This window comes from Indicator indicator, chromosome 11 (genome assembly GCF_027791375.1).
Source record: "Indicator indicator isolate 239-I01 chromosome 11, UM_Iind_1.1, whole genome shotgun sequence".
Lineage (NCBI taxonomy): Eukaryota > Metazoa > Chordata > Aves > Piciformes > Indicatoridae > Indicator > Indicator indicator.
Window position 1 is genome coordinate 225,321 of NC_072020.1, and position 16,347 is coordinate 241,667.

The 16,347-nt window shown below is 36.8% G+C and overlaps 1 protein-coding gene across 35 annotated transcripts in view; it reads right to left on the bottom strand.

Annotated features, from left to right (window-relative positions):
- CLASP2 (cytoplasmic linker associated protein 2) overlaps positions 1-16,347 on the bottom strand; it is a 154,285-nt gene that overhangs the window by 12,384 nt on the left and 125,554 nt on the right. For 13 of the 35 annotated variants that reach the window (XM_054385191.1, XM_054385204.1, XM_054385197.1 and 10 more), the window contains 6 exons: positions 14,796-14,819; positions 14,080-14,324; positions 13,413-13,476; positions 8,187-8,350; positions 6,998-7,076; positions 1,928-2,071 (listed from right to left, as the gene is read on the bottom strand). In XM_054385191.1, coding sequence (XP_054241166.1) covers positions 1,928-2,071; positions 6,998-7,076; positions 8,187-8,350; positions 13,413-13,476; positions 14,080-14,324; positions 14,796-14,819 — 720 coding nt within the window. Of the gene's footprint in view, positions 1-1,927; positions 2,072-6,747; positions 6,799-6,997; positions 7,077-8,186; positions 8,351-11,278; positions 11,282-13,412; positions 13,477-14,079; positions 14,325-14,795; positions 14,820-16,347 lie in introns of all 35 variants that reach the window. The other 22 variants (XM_054385195.1, XM_054385192.1, XM_054385194.1 and 19 more) reach the window with 5 other exon arrangements.

The following is a 16,347-nucleotide window of genomic DNA, read 5'->3' on the forward strand; positions in this document are numbered from 1 at the left end:
TTAGAAGTTTAAGAACATTCTGATTCTTTCCGAAAGAATTCTAACCTGGAAGAAATCTAAGTTCTGAAACACAGAATTTTACCTTACAGGAAGAAATCCCATGTCAGTAAACTGCACAAATAGAGTGCCCAACTTCAGACTAATAAAATAAAAAAGTATTTTTCTTAATACTTAGTAATGGAAAGGTTTTTAAAAAAAATTAAAAAAAAAAGGAGGGAGGGACAAAAACCGACCCCAAACTCAATCACACAGAGATACACTTGTCAAGAACTTTTAAAGAAATCATACTAAATGCTGTATGCTTATAAATAGAGAGAAGAAGCTTGTGGAAAGCAGGCAGGCAGGAAACCCTGTTAGAAGAACAAAATATTTTATATCATTAGAATAATTGTTTTGACTACATACTGGTGAAATTTTGTTTTAAAGAGTTACTAAAGGCTCTTGGCAGTTAGTTACCTCTAATAGCTGTGTTATGGAAAGGAAAAATCAAATGAGAAAACTTTGTGTAATTAAGGTATTCCAGATGATTTGGCTTACTAGCAAATCTTTCCATGATTCAGTTACTTATTGACATAAAAATGCTTATTAGAGATATCGAGCTCAGATAAGACAGCTTGCCACGTGCCTTAGTACAAAACCTTTACCGATTTTGAAGATAGTGCTGTTTCAATTCTCCTGTTTTATGGTCTTATACATGGCACTAGAACATGGTACTAGGCAAGAACAGTCCGTAGGATATAATCTATTACTTTTTTTGTACTCAAAGTTGTGTAAGAAATGAAAGACAGAAATGCTATCTGCAATATAAACTCTCCTATGTGTTTTTAGTGCATATTGAACACATTCCAGATATCAAGAAGTCATGGAAGCTATTCTTATTTTGTTCCCTTCACACGACATACTTTAAATGATGAAGTTACCCAAACTCTAACCTTAATTGTAAAAAGGAAAGGAATCTAAAAAAAAATTGAATTGTTGCAACTCTTCAAACCGCAGAAATAAGCAAAGAAACTGAAGAGTTAGTCTCTGTGTCAAAGATGCTTGCACTTATCAGCCAGAACATAAATATGCTTACTTACCACAAGTGTTTTCAAGCTGGCAATGGCAGCTGAGACAGAATGGCTGGTGACAGTCAGAACAACATAGAGCTCTGCTCCATCAAAATGTAAACAAAATCAAAAGACTTTTGCTTTCTGTAATTGGAAGGACTACTTAGAAAGCCCTTCCAAAGACTACATTTGTCCATTTCTCATGGTTACTCTCTCTCTCTGGTATACCTAACCCAGCTCTAAAATAACTGCTGCAGTTCTGTGAAAAGGGAAGTTTTGCACTGGAAAGACAGAATTACAAGAACAAACCTTTCACACCTTATTAAAGCACAAATTTTCTTTTGCGTAAGCATCAACAAGTATTTGCCTAGTATTTGTTAACACAGGGCTGAAGATCTGACAGAGATTCAACAAAGTTTGCTACAAAACTTACCATTCCTGCACTATTAGAATCACAGGAGGTCTCCGAAGTAAAACTGCATAGGAAATGCCCACTGAACAGATTTCAATACCAGACAGTACTTGAAACAAAGTTATTCCTTGTACCATGAAAGATAATCTCGATATATTAACATCCATGAAAATGCAACCCTAATGGAGAGTTTTTTGATGTGCTAATTTTGCATTTTACTTAAATATTCTTAAACACGCATATTTGGCAAGCTTTTACTCTGTCACATCCAATACTTGCTACAGAAAAATTAGGTGTGTTTGCCAAGAAGAATACAGAGGTATTTTTTATCCATAAAGAAGAAGTTTATTTTTAAAGAAATCGGATTTTTTTTGTTTTGTGTTTTTAAGTAAGAACTAATAGCTCCTCTGGTTTGTCAAAAGACTTGGAACGTACTGCAACTGGAAGCACACACTACCAACCATACCTTTCTAACGTCTGAGCTCTTCGGCTCTGTGGTCCAGGTGATGATTCGAGACACTGCTAACCTAGTTTCACTTGAATTTACAAAATCTCCTGGGTCCATCTGTTGTACAAGAGTCTCTATGTATTTAAGGATTGCAACTTTGACCTGCAAAGAGAAAGACAGTCCGGTGGACACTAAAAATGAGTGTTCATTACCCTCAAAAAATGGTGTGGGTTTTTTTTTCCTCTAATCAAACTAAAAATGTTTTCAAGAATTTATATAAAACTTTACACAACAAATCAATTTTCAAATGGACATTTCCTATTCCCCAGAAATTCAAATATTAAGAGGAATCTTAGATTACACTGGTAGCAACTAAAAGATATACAAATCACTACATATTGCAAAAGCTTGTATTTATTAAAAAAATAAACAAACAAAACCCAGAACGTTTAAAAGTTATCCGGACTTCAAAGAGTCATTAAGAACTTTTTTCAAGAACTGAAATGAAAACTGAACATCATCTGATGAACCACTAATCAGTTCCTGTAAGTTCCTACTATGTAGTTAACTGTCAGCATTTTTTTATTCACCACCTGAGTTGAACGGTTGCTATCTCTGGGGATGAGCCACATGAACCTTTTTCCATTAAATGCTAAAAGGGTATGGAAAAGAACTTTTACAGAAGATTTACAAGTGGTCACCTGCACACTCTTCCAGTGGAAGTACTCAGGAGACGGTGATGTGGATTTACCAGGAGGACAAAAAAGCTGCTCTACTCTCTCTGATAATTGTTCTCCTACTTCTACTCTACTCCTTCACTCTACTCCTTATGCAGAATCTTTTATACATCCTAGGCTGCAGCCTCTCTCTACTTTCTCCAAAGTTGCACCACAGATTTCTAGATTAGCAACTGAAACCATTATGCCAGCACTATGTTTCACTGTTCTCAAGTTGAAACTACAGAATATCACACCTTCAAAACCATAACTTTGAAGAACTGTAACACTGAGAACACCCAGAGGAATCTCTTCCAATGAAAAATTCTGCAGTACTGTATCTGAGAGCAAAGTATTTAGTGTTTAAACTACTGCTATTCCCAGAGAGTAAGTCACACAGACTTCTGGAAAGATGGAGACTCTCAGGAGACAGAAGAGAAATGAAGGTAAATCAAGAGCGTTCACAGTAACAAAGTTTTTCACAATGAGATGTACACCCTAAGATAAGTCTCACAGCTATTTTGGAAGAGTGGTTTACATTAACTGGTTTTGAGAGCAGAAATTCTGGAAGGGGTACCTTTCCATGCTCACCTCTAATGAGGTGAGCTCACCTCTTTATTCAGGGACTAAAAATACCCACCTTTAACTAAACTACGTAATAGCAGCAAAGCTACTCATGATGCATTTTTATCATTTCCAGGAAGTATGTTCAGAGTTGAGATTTAGAATTAAAAGGTCTAATACTGTCCTCTTCAATAATCCACTTCATCTGGGTATGAGCAATTTTTGACTGCAATGAAAGCAGCTTCAGGAAGCCTTACAATAAATATTTGCTGTTAACCTGAAACCACTGTCTACAAAGATGTTTAATACTGTTTTGACTTCCTTTGTGCTCTTCTAGGTTGAATTTATTGTAATTTTGCTGGACTATTAACGTATTTTTCCTAGACACCACAATTTTTCCTACATACCACAAACAGACATCTTGTTTAAGAATAGCACTGGTTAGTGAGATGAAAAATAGATCAAGCCACAATCAGGAATATTACTCATGGGGAAAAAAAAAAGAAAAAAGGATTACACTTAAAGTGCTTCATAAGCATCTTCCATAGAAAATGAAATGACAAATCCTGGAAAAAAAGTATGTGCAACAACCTCCAGAGATTCAGGACACACTGTAAGGATGCTACCCTGTCTGTACCAGAAGGCTTGTGAAACATTTGAGATTTACAGAGTTTCATTTGCTGCATCAGGATTAAGATACGAGAAAATTTAAAAGGAAAAAAAAAGGGAAGAAAGCGATAATAAAGAAGAAACAGGAGAGGAATATGGAGAAGCAGCTTTACTTGAATCAGGAAAAAAATTCATCTCCTAAGGATGCAAGAGGCTCGACTCTGCCTTAGACTGAAGGCAAGCAATTCGGCAAGGAGACTTTCAGATTGCCACATCTCAGTATCCTGTCCTTGTTACTGGACACTTAGGAACCGCCTCTGCCATTATTTAACCATGACTGAAATAGACACTACAGATGAATTTTGAAGGCATCTCTCGTCTCTCCGATTCTGTGTCTTTGGCTGATTGGTTTTTTTTAATTAAAAAATATTGGTATGGACTTAGAACAATTACAATCTTCTGATCAACTGCAGCAACCTGTCCACAAACTGGCAATTTTCAAAGGAAAGAAGATCCAGGAACTTTGAGTCAACTTGGGTCACAATGCTGAAATCGGTTCCTTATTGAGCAGGAGCCATTTTGAAGTTTTGATTTGGACGTCATTAAAGTTTATGACCTCATTCATGTTGATAAAGATGTGCAGGGTGAGCATCAAGAGGATGGAGCCAGGCTCTGCTTGGTGATGCCCAATGACAGCACAAGGGGCGATGGTAGAAATTGAGGCATAGAAGTTCCATGGAAACTGAAGGAAAATTTTTTTCACTGTGAGGCTGACAGAACACTGCAACAGGCCACCCAGGGGGGTTGTTGGGTCTCCCTCTCTCGAGATATTCAAAACCCACCTGGACACATTCCTGTACCTGCCCTTAGGTAATCCTGCTCTGGCAGGGGGGTTGGACTGGATGATCTTTTAAGGTGCCTTCCAACCCCTAACATTCTGTGATTCTGTGAAATGTATTTCAGGACAACACCCATCCATTGGAAAGCATAAGTTCTGCATGTTCAAGAATAACCTCAACAGATAATATCCCATCTAAAAATTTGGACTCCTATGCCCATCCATACATTTAATCAAAATAGATGGCACCTCTAAACCGTGTTTCAGCAGTTCACCACACCTACGTGTAAAATAATAGCAAAAGAAAGTCAGAGGGATAGAGGAAAATACACTGCTGTATCCTCCTTGGACTAGGTCTGTCCTCCCATCTTCTCTCGGTCAGATCCCAGCTGGCTATCCATATCCAGAAACCAGGACAAGTCATTTGCAGAAGGGAATCCTTCCATGAAGTTTATCATCCCTTCTCATATCTGATCATCTTTAAGGACACCTTTATCTGATTTTTCCTGTCACAGTGAATGCTGTTTCTCAGTACATCTTGCCCAAAGATACACCATGCAGCAAAATAATCATTTATCAAACAAAAGCTGGAGAGTTCAAGAAATACAGTAGTGCCCCAGGATTACCAATTGATCTGCTGGACAGCTGGGTGCACTGAGGATGAGACTGAGACAAAAAATATTCAAGATAAAAAAAAAATTTCAATTTATGCTTAGTAACTTTACTGTCTCAATCCTGGAGTTGTAGTTACCTCATGAAGATGGAAGTAGGGGGTAGACACCACTTTATTCTGAAAAAATATAAACTTGCTTACTACCCACAAAATCCATATTAAATACTCTTGATTTTATTTCAAACTAATAGGTGTTCCTCTACCACAGTAGTTTTTACCAATATCTTGATGTCAGAAGTCTCTCTAAAACACTGGCAATTATTTTCAAAATATCTCCCTATTGATTCTTGTATTTCTTAATTCCTTCTAGGTGGCATCAGGAATAGCCTTGAACTCATCCTATAGGGCAGGAGTCCATATCTCACTCCAAATCCACACTCAACTGTGAAACATGATCAATATGTATCTGTATGTAGGCAGCTATACTACTCTATGGAATAAAAGAACATCTCCACCATCAAATTCACCTTCCTGGGGAGGAAAAATCAAGTAAAACAAAACTGAGCCAAATTTGCTCCAAGGATTTAATTAAATAACAAACTTATTTTCACTACCTCATTTGCTGTCTTCAATAAATGACAGCAGTCTCTTTTTAACACAGCTCTATGAAGCAACAGTGGTCAACATATCAACTGTCCTCAAAAAAGCTTAAAAACATAAGTTTTACTATATTGTAGACAAAAAAGGCATATTCATGTGACTTTAGGTTCAACATAACTTGGGAAGTTTTGTTCTTGCACAGTATCAAACCATGTCAAAACATTGCATGCAGGACAGAGCAGAAAATGCCAGTTACCACATGCTTGTTATTTCCCCGTTCACATCACTTGTAAATCTTCTTAGGATTTGATGCATTTATCCTAAAATCAATTCTCTTTGGAACTGCAAATGTTCTAGAGAATGTATTTTTACTTTTCAGTTATGCTTCCAGGTTTATGGACTACAGATTCTTACGGAAAAATGCGTGTCATTACAAAGCAAGGCACTGCTTTCACAAGTACATCTACCACAAAGGGAGCTGATTTGTAATACAAAAACTAAAGTTCATATTAAGGTAATTCAAATAAATTCACAACCTACCAGGCTGAACACAGAAAAAAAAAACCCACCAAAAAACCCCCAAACAAAACTAGGAAACACTTGGGAAACCACAAACATAAAATTAGAAAATACTTGAGAGAGTGAGTTTGCATAACCAGCTTGATGTTAGGCGGCCACGTTTTTGTTGCTCGTTTTTACTGCGCTGTGGGTTGATTAGATCTCTCTTGCAGCAAACATTTTTATACTAGCGTCATGTTTTAAAGTTGAACATCTGCATGCTTCAAGTTTCTCGCAGAGGTTAGTAGCAGCATATGAATGCATTCAAATAAAAATTATTGGAAACATTGTAAGAGTTTGCAATAGGATTAAGAATAAAGACAATAACTCAGACAAAAACCTTTGAGCTCCAAAAAGAGCGAAGCTGGTCCTGTAGTGCTGGCTTGACTGTCTGAAAGTTTACAAAAACAAAATCCACCAATTGAAAACCTTTTTTTCCTTTTTGTAATTAAAAAAAACCCAAACCAAAACCAACAAACCAAACCAAAAACCAAAACATCCAACAAACAAAAATAAACAAATTAAATTAAAATAAGCCAATGTCTACCAATAAAAATTTTGGTTTGTACTGCAAGCCTGAAAATTCTTACCTTCAGGCTAGGTGTTTGGGTCTGGTCAACAGTAAATCTCATTAAAATACTGAATTGGAGGTCATTTGGAAAAGACTCCCTGTAAAAGAAACAAATCAAATTGTTTTAAACTATGGCAAATTTTTCTTTAATACCTGTTGAGAGGCACTAAAGAAGCCCTTCCTCTCCTCAGTGAAGAAAAGATTTAGTGCTTCTGACAGAAAAAATGTCTACTACTTTTGTTGATGTTGTATCAATCACCTAGGGCTTACAGGACAAATGTTAGGAAATTCCTGCTTTGAAGCAATTATAGCTAGAACAGATAATGCAAGTAATAAGGAATGACATGATGATATGGTAGCATCCTGATTCTACACCGATGCAAGCCTTAAACTGCCATGCAGTAGCACAGCTGAAGGTATACACCACACCCCTCTGCCCACTTCTCTGAATCCTCTTACTCCACCCTGGGCTGCCTCTGCTCTGCCACACCAAACAATCTAGGTATAACCCTTGAGGACTCTGTTGCAGAAACAAAAATAGAAATGAAGCAGATCGTACTCTCTCTCTCCCTGCAGCCATGAACACGCTCTTCCCCAGACTTCACAGCACATCTGCCACACAAACAGGTTCAGCAGAGGCCTAGATCAATTACACTGCCATGTACTTCAGAGAACGGAGTAGAAGGAGATGCCACAGCCCCTCCAAATCTACTCAAAAATCTAGCTTTCATTTGGAAATAAAAACGTCCAGGGATGGTCAGCTCTGATGGTCACCAAAATCACATAAGATTGTTTTGGAAGCAGGCTATTAGTAAAGTCTGGGAAAAGCAAAGGGAAGACAGAAAAACTCACTACTGCCATAACTCCTTAATGCCTGCTGATACAGAGCTGAATATTGCAAAAGTATTTTTATATCAAAATAAACAAGTTCAAACACAAGTATGGCATCATGGTTTCAGATAAACATTTTGGAATCACAGTATCATACTAACGGTTCATCATTAAGGGACTGAAACCCTTTCATCTTAGAGCCATTTAGGAAAACAAAATGCTTAAGTAGTGAGGGTTACAAGTTTCATGATCTGTTTTTTTGTTCTGCACTTCACCACAAAACTCATACTATAAAAAAAACGCAAACTTGGAAGTAGCCTGAGGGTTTGAATTTTGTGAGTATTGTTGCTTTTTTGTTGTATTTTAGAACTCATTACCTGGTGACATCGAGTGCCTTCTGAACTTTTGCTTGTACAGACCCAAGCAAATCAGCACCCATTTTTTTCAACAGCTGTGTCAGCAATACAAACAGCCAGTCCTGCAGATCTTCTTTATGGACCTGGATGAAGTCCACCAGCGTCTCCAAAAACATACTGAACACCTAAAAGGCAGAAGATGGAAAGAGGGTAGGATGGGGCAAAAGAGGAAACAACACTGACGTATACTGAACTTACAAACAAAGAAGAAAGCGGTAAGGGAGTCAGAGGCAGAGAAAGGCAGTGCTTTGCAGCCAAGCAGGAAAAAAAATAGAAAAAAGAAATCTGTCTTGCTTTTTCATTGCATTTTGATACAAGAGTACAGTGGAAATGTTAGCCAACTTCTGTAAAGTTTGATAATTAGACATTCCATGCAGTTTCGTCAAGAAAAGAAATGCTTACTGTGATGGCTGGCGCAACCTCAATTTTCTCAGTAAATCTTTATTTTGTACCCTTTTAAGCTTTATCTTTAAGTTCATTTGACATATTCCCTGAAGATTTAAAAAAACACCAAAAAGCTGCTAAAATTCCTCAGCAAAAAAAACCCATTCCAAGTATCTGCACCACCAAACACTGCAAAGCCATGAAATTCTGTCACATAAAATATTTGTGGAACAGAACAAGACTCCCCCGCCATGGGCAGGTATCCAAACACAAAATGACACATCCAAGGAGGGCAAAAAGTCATGATACATCTCAGATTGGCAGGGGTTGAAAACTCGGGAGTCTGTCTCTCCAAAAAGACATTACCCATTATGTTTAACAAATAAGGCTGAAAACAATAAATACCAATGATGCTGAAAAGCCTGCATTCAGCAAGAAAATTATGTCTGTTGGTGTATTTGTAGTAACCTCAGCAGTTAGGCCAGGAAGTATAACTTTTTGGAGGGAAGGGGTAAAGAAGGGCACGACAAATAGGAAACTCTGCTGAAACAGCCTTTTTAGTATCTCAGTAACTTTATAGGTATTTTTTCAAGACTTATGGTTAAATCTGGATGCATATGCTCTGTACCAGTGTGGCCTGTGGGTTTCCCTTTCCTCTGACAAGAAAAAATAGGTGCCTGGGCTGAAAATGCTACCTTCACAACTGACAGGCACCTCAACTCCAGTACATAGCTGGATTCGGAAGCAGAAGTATTGTTATCATCTAAAATGGCTTTGAGAGATATTGCCTCCTGAGTATTTATGACATGGGTACAAAGCTGGAAATAAGTTACTGCAGAGGAAGGGCTGGAACTTCACATCCTCCTGTGGCTGACCTAGCTTGGCACAAGGCCACATTCTGCTACTGTCTGCGAAAGTAGATGATCCCAAACAGTGATCAGACCTCACAAAGTGAAGAACCCAGTCCGCAGAAATGAACTTCACTGCACAGCACTGATCAAGCATGGAGTTGACACACACTGAAGCATGCCTTCACCATGGACGAAAGCAGATCTCTGCTCATGTTACTCAAGCCAGGGCAAGCAAATTTACACTACACCATAAAGTGGAAAAATACATACAGGTGTCTTTAAAAGAAATGCCTCAAAATTTACATTAGAAATAAAAAATTGAATCAGATTCTTTTTGCCAGGAAGGGCTGGACCAGATGATCCTTGAGGTCACTTCCAACCTGGTATTCTATGATTCTTTCAAGATCACGGAGAATCTTTTAACAGACATCTTAAATACTAAAAAGCTGTGTTAGAAACCCAACAATACAAATACTATTGAATGTAAAGCCCATTATGACAAGCTACTTAAATTAATTTCCCTTTTGGAAGTTAAAGCTACATTGAAAATTGTAAAAAAAGATAAAAATTTCTATCTCCTATGCTGTCTAGATTTGTGCTCAAGCCTGAGGTTTAAAAATTTCCTTCCCATCAGAGAGAAGATATTCTTATACTTGGAAATCAAAATGCCTTCTGTGCTTGGCTGAACTAAGACAATATACTGTTTTGCAGATGCACAACTAAGACCTAGAAAAAAACTAAACCAAAAAGTTCTTTCTGTATAGTAAAGTGGTAAGTCTTTGGATTTCACAGCCTTAAAAATAAGGAGAAAATCAACTGGCCTTGGGCAAATAACAAAAATAGCTCTGGTGCTATGAAGATTATTAAACCAGAGGTCTTACAATTGTTCTTTAAACCACTTCAAATGAAACTATACAGCTCAGCAGACCTTAGAAACTGTACCTGTTTCTGCGAGTTTTCAGGCACTGACACATGCTTCTCATTCAATAACATGTGCAAGCTGAACAAACTGGTTACAACCTCTTACTTGATGGAGTAATGTGGACTTCTTATGACACTTAAAGCATGTAAGGTGGTTTAAACTGAAATCATTATGAAGTGAATTGTGACTCACTATGGCAGGAGTACTTTAAAGATCCTGGGCCAAGGATTTAGCTATTAAAATTCCACATAAAGGAGGACTCAATTTGATTTTCAAGCTTTGTCTGATTTTAGGTTTACCACAGTTAATGTCAGAAGAAAACTGAAGGAAGTTGAGTCATTTTGTTGAATTTATCTTTTTCTAGAAAAAGAAAAGAATCATGCTGTTTTGTCAAAGCATGAAGAATTTAAGGTGGCTGTAGAAGCATTTAAGGTAGAGGATGACTTTGGAATGGAAAATGGAACTCAACCACCTCTATATTGAACGGTATCTGTGGGTACTGCAACTTCTGCAGTTTCTGTATTTATGATGTAAATTAAAATTCTGCAATCAAGCACCTGAAGTTTTTAATAATTTGATAGTGGAAAAAATAAAAGAGATATGAAAAAACCTACTATCTACTACTATCTATCTACTTTTGAAGTGAGTTATTTCAGATGTGCCAACCACCACAATACAAAGCAAGAATGCATAACCAAACAATGTCAGTTCATTAGTAGATAAAGCACATCTCAAAACTTTACCACACAATTTACATAATTGTATGTAGCATTTTATGATTGCAAAAGGCTTGACACTGCATGAATTTGTTGGGGGGAAGAAAAATAGAGAAAAAGGGTTAATTGCACATTCATGCAAGTAAGGTTAGGCTTCCAATGAATATTGAACCAACTTACTCTCTAAAGAGAGTTCCAACACAGGGGACAGCATGCAAAATGAAACAAAACCAAACCAAACCAAAACAACAAAAAAGGGAAAAAAGATAAAAACACACAAATTAGTGGCCATCAATACAAAGTTCCTGTATGGAATATAAAACAAAACAAAAAAGGTATTTATAAACTTTTATGATAAATTTACTAATTCTATTGGGATACCAAATGTATTTAGAAGTAAGCACTTGGCATATCCTTCAAATTCTTGTCCCATTTTCTCCTTCAGGTGATATTACTCTTGTTTAATAAGCAATTCCCTAAACCCAGCTACCATGTTAAAGCAAACTTTGGGAAAAACAAAAACCAAAAAAAAAAAAAAAAAAAAAAAACCAAAAAAAAAAAAAAAAAAAAAAAAAACCAAAAAAAAAAAAAACCAAAAAACACCACAACAAAGCAAAACCACAACAAAGCAAAACCACAACAAAGCAAAACCAAAACAAAGAAGATAACAGAATAATTGCTATAGAAACTTGAAGAAAATCTGAGAGTTGTGTAGCCATATGCATGTGATAAAAAAGTTCACAGCTCATGAACTGTTAACACTTAAAGGATCCTCTTGATACTACAAGAACTTTAATAGTTCGGCCACACCAAAAAGCAGGCAAGGTTTCAGTGATGGGAACAGGTGCACCACAGCTGCTATAATACAGGCAAAGGAACATTACTTTATGTCTAAGAATGCCCAGTAAAGAAAACAATCAACTGTAATAATTAAACATGACACTCCAAAAGGCTTTAAGAAAATAGAGTATGCTCTTCTGACACATACAAATCCATTCTGGAACATGTTCATTATTGTTTCCTTGCTCCCCCACTACAAAAGAAATCTCCAGGGTAGTTGTGATATATGCATAGCTGCAATACAAGAGTAAGCTACAGAACCAAAGTTGCTGTTCATATTTATTTCATCGTTCCTATGCGCCATGCAAGTTTCTTCCAAAATACATGGCGTCACAGATAACACCTAAGACGCTTTTTCCAGAAGGAAAAAAATAAGGACAGATAAACACTAAGTTAACTTGTCCTAACATCTCACTTTATATTTAGTTTTCCATTGCAGTAATAAGGAAGACTTAATAATACGTAAAAAGCATTGCCATAATCAAAATAGCTTTTCAGAATTTTGCTGGGAGAAAGAAAATACTTCTTTAGTAACTACTTTGAATTTTTCTGGGTTATCATTTTATCAGTTCTGAAATACAGACACAAGATGGGCCATGTTGTACTCAACAGAAAAGATAAAGTTCTTTCCAAACAAGCCTAAAAATCAAACAAAATATGAAACTACATGTTTTCAACATGGTATCATTATAAATTTATCAGCTCCTCTATCAGGACCTGCAGGTCTTTTGCTACAGGCAATAACTGCACCTGTGAAGCTTACTACTAACCCACCTCCCACAAAAATTGTACAAACTCTATGAAGTAACTCAGAGACTGTAATGGCCTTAGAAAACAAGGTGATATATATCATCCTTACCGGGTCTTTACCTAGGTAAAAGTGAATAAACATCACATTTACATTTACATCGCAATACAGTCTCCACCTTACTGAATACCAACCATGATGGAAATATTATCCAGCAGTCTCAATTGCCAGCCCTATCTATGACATTTGAGGAAAACATCCTAAGCTATGATAGCAACCCCATGCAAAACAAGTCATGACACATTTGGTGCAGTTCACTTGTCATGTATGATTTAATCAGACCACTTTCTACATAATTTGAGTTATTGCAGCCACAGCCGTTTGGTTCTAATTGAGAAAAACTCCCATTACTCACATTAATATGGCCTCTGTAAGCCACCTGACTTTGTAAAAGTACTTACAGATTTTGAGCACAAACTTTTGGACTACTTCAATGCAATTTAGATGAAATTACCCTTTCTTTCAAGTATCCTGAAAAACGTGTGGAAAACTATCTTGTCCAAAATTGCCAATTAAACTGATTGAAATCTGATCCCATGAAGTACTTGCAGAGAACAGCTTGTCAGATTTTTACACATGCAAACATCACTGACCTATTTTACAAATGGCTTTCCATTTATTTATGTTTCCAAACATTTGTTGAGAATAAGAAAAACCTAAACATACCTTACTGTGAGGATCAGCAAACATTCTTGTGAAGATTTCACACAACCTTTTCAACTCAACACGACTGTCAAAGGGACAACAATACGTTAGCCAACTCCTCTGCTAGTACTCCCAGAATACTAATGCACAGAAACCAATGAAAACAACTGCAAATAATCAAAAACATCTAGTAAATAGAATAAACATTTTAAGACATGGATTTAGATGTAATAAATTTTGTCTAAAACAAGACTTTCAAACTAGAAGTGTCTCCTCAATTCATATATTACACCATTCCTGACTATTTTAACAGAGCAGATAATGGAAAAAAAAGGTATTCGTAGTAGCTGGTAGTGAACAGTTTCTTCTTCATACACAACAAAAATAATAATGGTAAATAAATTGTAAGATAAAAACTAAAGGTCTTGCATCAATACAAACACCTTAGTGATCCTTTGCACTGCAAGAACTCCCTTGGTTTTAAGCTCCATTTCTTAAACTGAGCTTTTTTAACACTAGTGGCCAGAAGTTACAATAGCTTGCTACTCCTTCCTCCTTACTCTCACACACACCCTGCTTCCCCTTCTCCCAACCTTCTGTGTTCTTTCAAGTACTGTATTAGTCTCTTTTCCTACTTCCTTGCTTCAACTCCGAAATCCAGTGTTTGTCTAGTAACATTTCTTCTCACCTTAAAGTCCTCTGATTCTTCAGTAAGTTTTGCAGGCCTAAAAGGCCTTCTTTTCTCTCTGACCAGTTGGTGCTGGCACAGCGATTTAGGACTTCAGCCACATCTTCCGTCTGTCTCATATACGTTGGTATGCTTCCATTCCTAGAGCTGTAGGACCTCTCTGAACAGGCACTTGATGCATCACTGTTGGCATCATCATCTGAGTACATCCCATAGGACTCATATCTTCTTCGTACAGGCTTCTTCTATTGCACAGAAACACCCTATGTTAGCAGAGGTGCTCCAAAGGACAGCATGCACACCCATAACCAGCAGAAAGACCAACAGTTCAAATCATCAGTGTGACCCCCAACTACCTGCAGGGACCAACAGTCCCAACTGGTCAGAGCAGGTGAAACCAAATTAATAAGATTATTTTATAGAATTATGGCTTAGGTAGTATTCCAAATAGAAAAGCAAAGCAAATGTAGGGAAGACATACATTTGATCAAGCATTCAACTTAAAGTTTGCTTAAAGAAAAAAAACATATAATCGCATTATAAGGTGACATTAAGACTGTCTTGAAAGTTAGTTATTTCATTTAATAGCTTTATATATGCTCCAGAATTTAACATTCAGGTCTATGCCCACATATTCTGTCATTTCAATTTATTTTGTATCAAGCATGTTAATAGCAAAATATTAAACTACTGAGGAAGGAAAATGGTTTCTATACCTTAGTCCGTATGTCTCCTAAGAGCTGTTAGCAGTAAATTATTAAAAAGAAACAGAAATTGAAAACAGGAAAGTAAAGCATAGCAGCATTGTGACCATGAAATGATCTGCCACTGGAAAACACAAACTCATTGTAAACATTCTTAGCTCTCTGTATGTGACTAGCAGCGTAATCATGCATTGCTAAAATGTAGCTTGCTAGGCTTCCATTTTCAGGGAAATAACACGTCTCCTGCTGGTTGGTCACAGAGACTTCTCTGTCAAAATCTTTGCATTTTATGCAGTGGTATTTCAACATGAAGACTTAATGCATGCAGTTAATTGCTAAGTATGACACCTTCATTTAAATTCTATTTTCCCATCAACCTCTCCATCTCTTCAACTTCATTCCAATAATCCAAAGTTTGTCATTTCTACAATTACCACAGATGTCAATGTCCTACAAAAAAGATGCGTTGCATAATGCAAAACCCACTAAAAACAAAAGCAAGCCAACAATACATGCCAAAGGTCAGAGGAAAGAAAAAAATCAAACCCAAACCCAGCAACCTACCAAGATGCTGTTTATCCTAAAGGAAAAGCAAAAATGCCTGTAAAATACTCTGCCATTCCAATTTTGGAGTTGAAACTAGCAGTTAAAACTTTGGGTTTCATGACATACTCAAACAAGCAGCAGCATAAGTGACCTTCTTCCCCTTAATTACCACTGCCATTTGCACAAGGATTTCATTTGTGACTGTAGAATATCTTAAAGCGTATCACAATACAAACTGATCAACACATCATGTAATGAGCTGATTGTCAGCAAACCAGGCATGAATACATGTGTAAGAGACTAAAGGAAGCGGAAATCACAAAGACATGAGCCCTTTTGAAAAGGGTCACCAGTACATTAAAAAAAAAAGTAAATTAAAGACGTATTAGATAAAAATGTCAAGGACTGAGCTAAAGTAAAAGGTACAAAAATATGTACAGATGCCCATATTGCTGCATTTGTCCTGTGTTCAAACCAAATGTTAGCCAGAAGTCTGGTACCCCTCTGGCTTGAGCAGTAATTGAACTGGCTGAATATTCTTCATACCATAAAAGCAGCAATATAAACCAGAATATTTTGGTTTTTCTAATACACCTGTCAGGACTCTACATCCTACTTTTTAAAAGCACTGCTGTGAGAGGGGGCTTCATTCAACAAAAGCAGGATGCTCATAACCAGATTTCCAGCTAAATGGAATCATTTGTGCAGGACAACCTGTACATTTAGAGCATGGCAGACAAGCAGGCATGCAAATACTGCAGTAACAAAATACTGCTGTTCTCAACTCTTCTTTGTATACTTTAGCTAAAATCTTTCCCTATGGGATAATTTTCCTCTATCATTTCTAGAAGCATTAAGCTATTTTGGATCCAGGTCATACAAACCAGTTTGGATGAACAAACTTTATTGCTTCGATAAAGCAGGACACATTGGAAGTATCACTCATTGGAAGCATGAATTTCTTCACCATTTTTGTACTCTTAACTAGATTGTTTTCCCAGCTAAATGTGAATCAGCT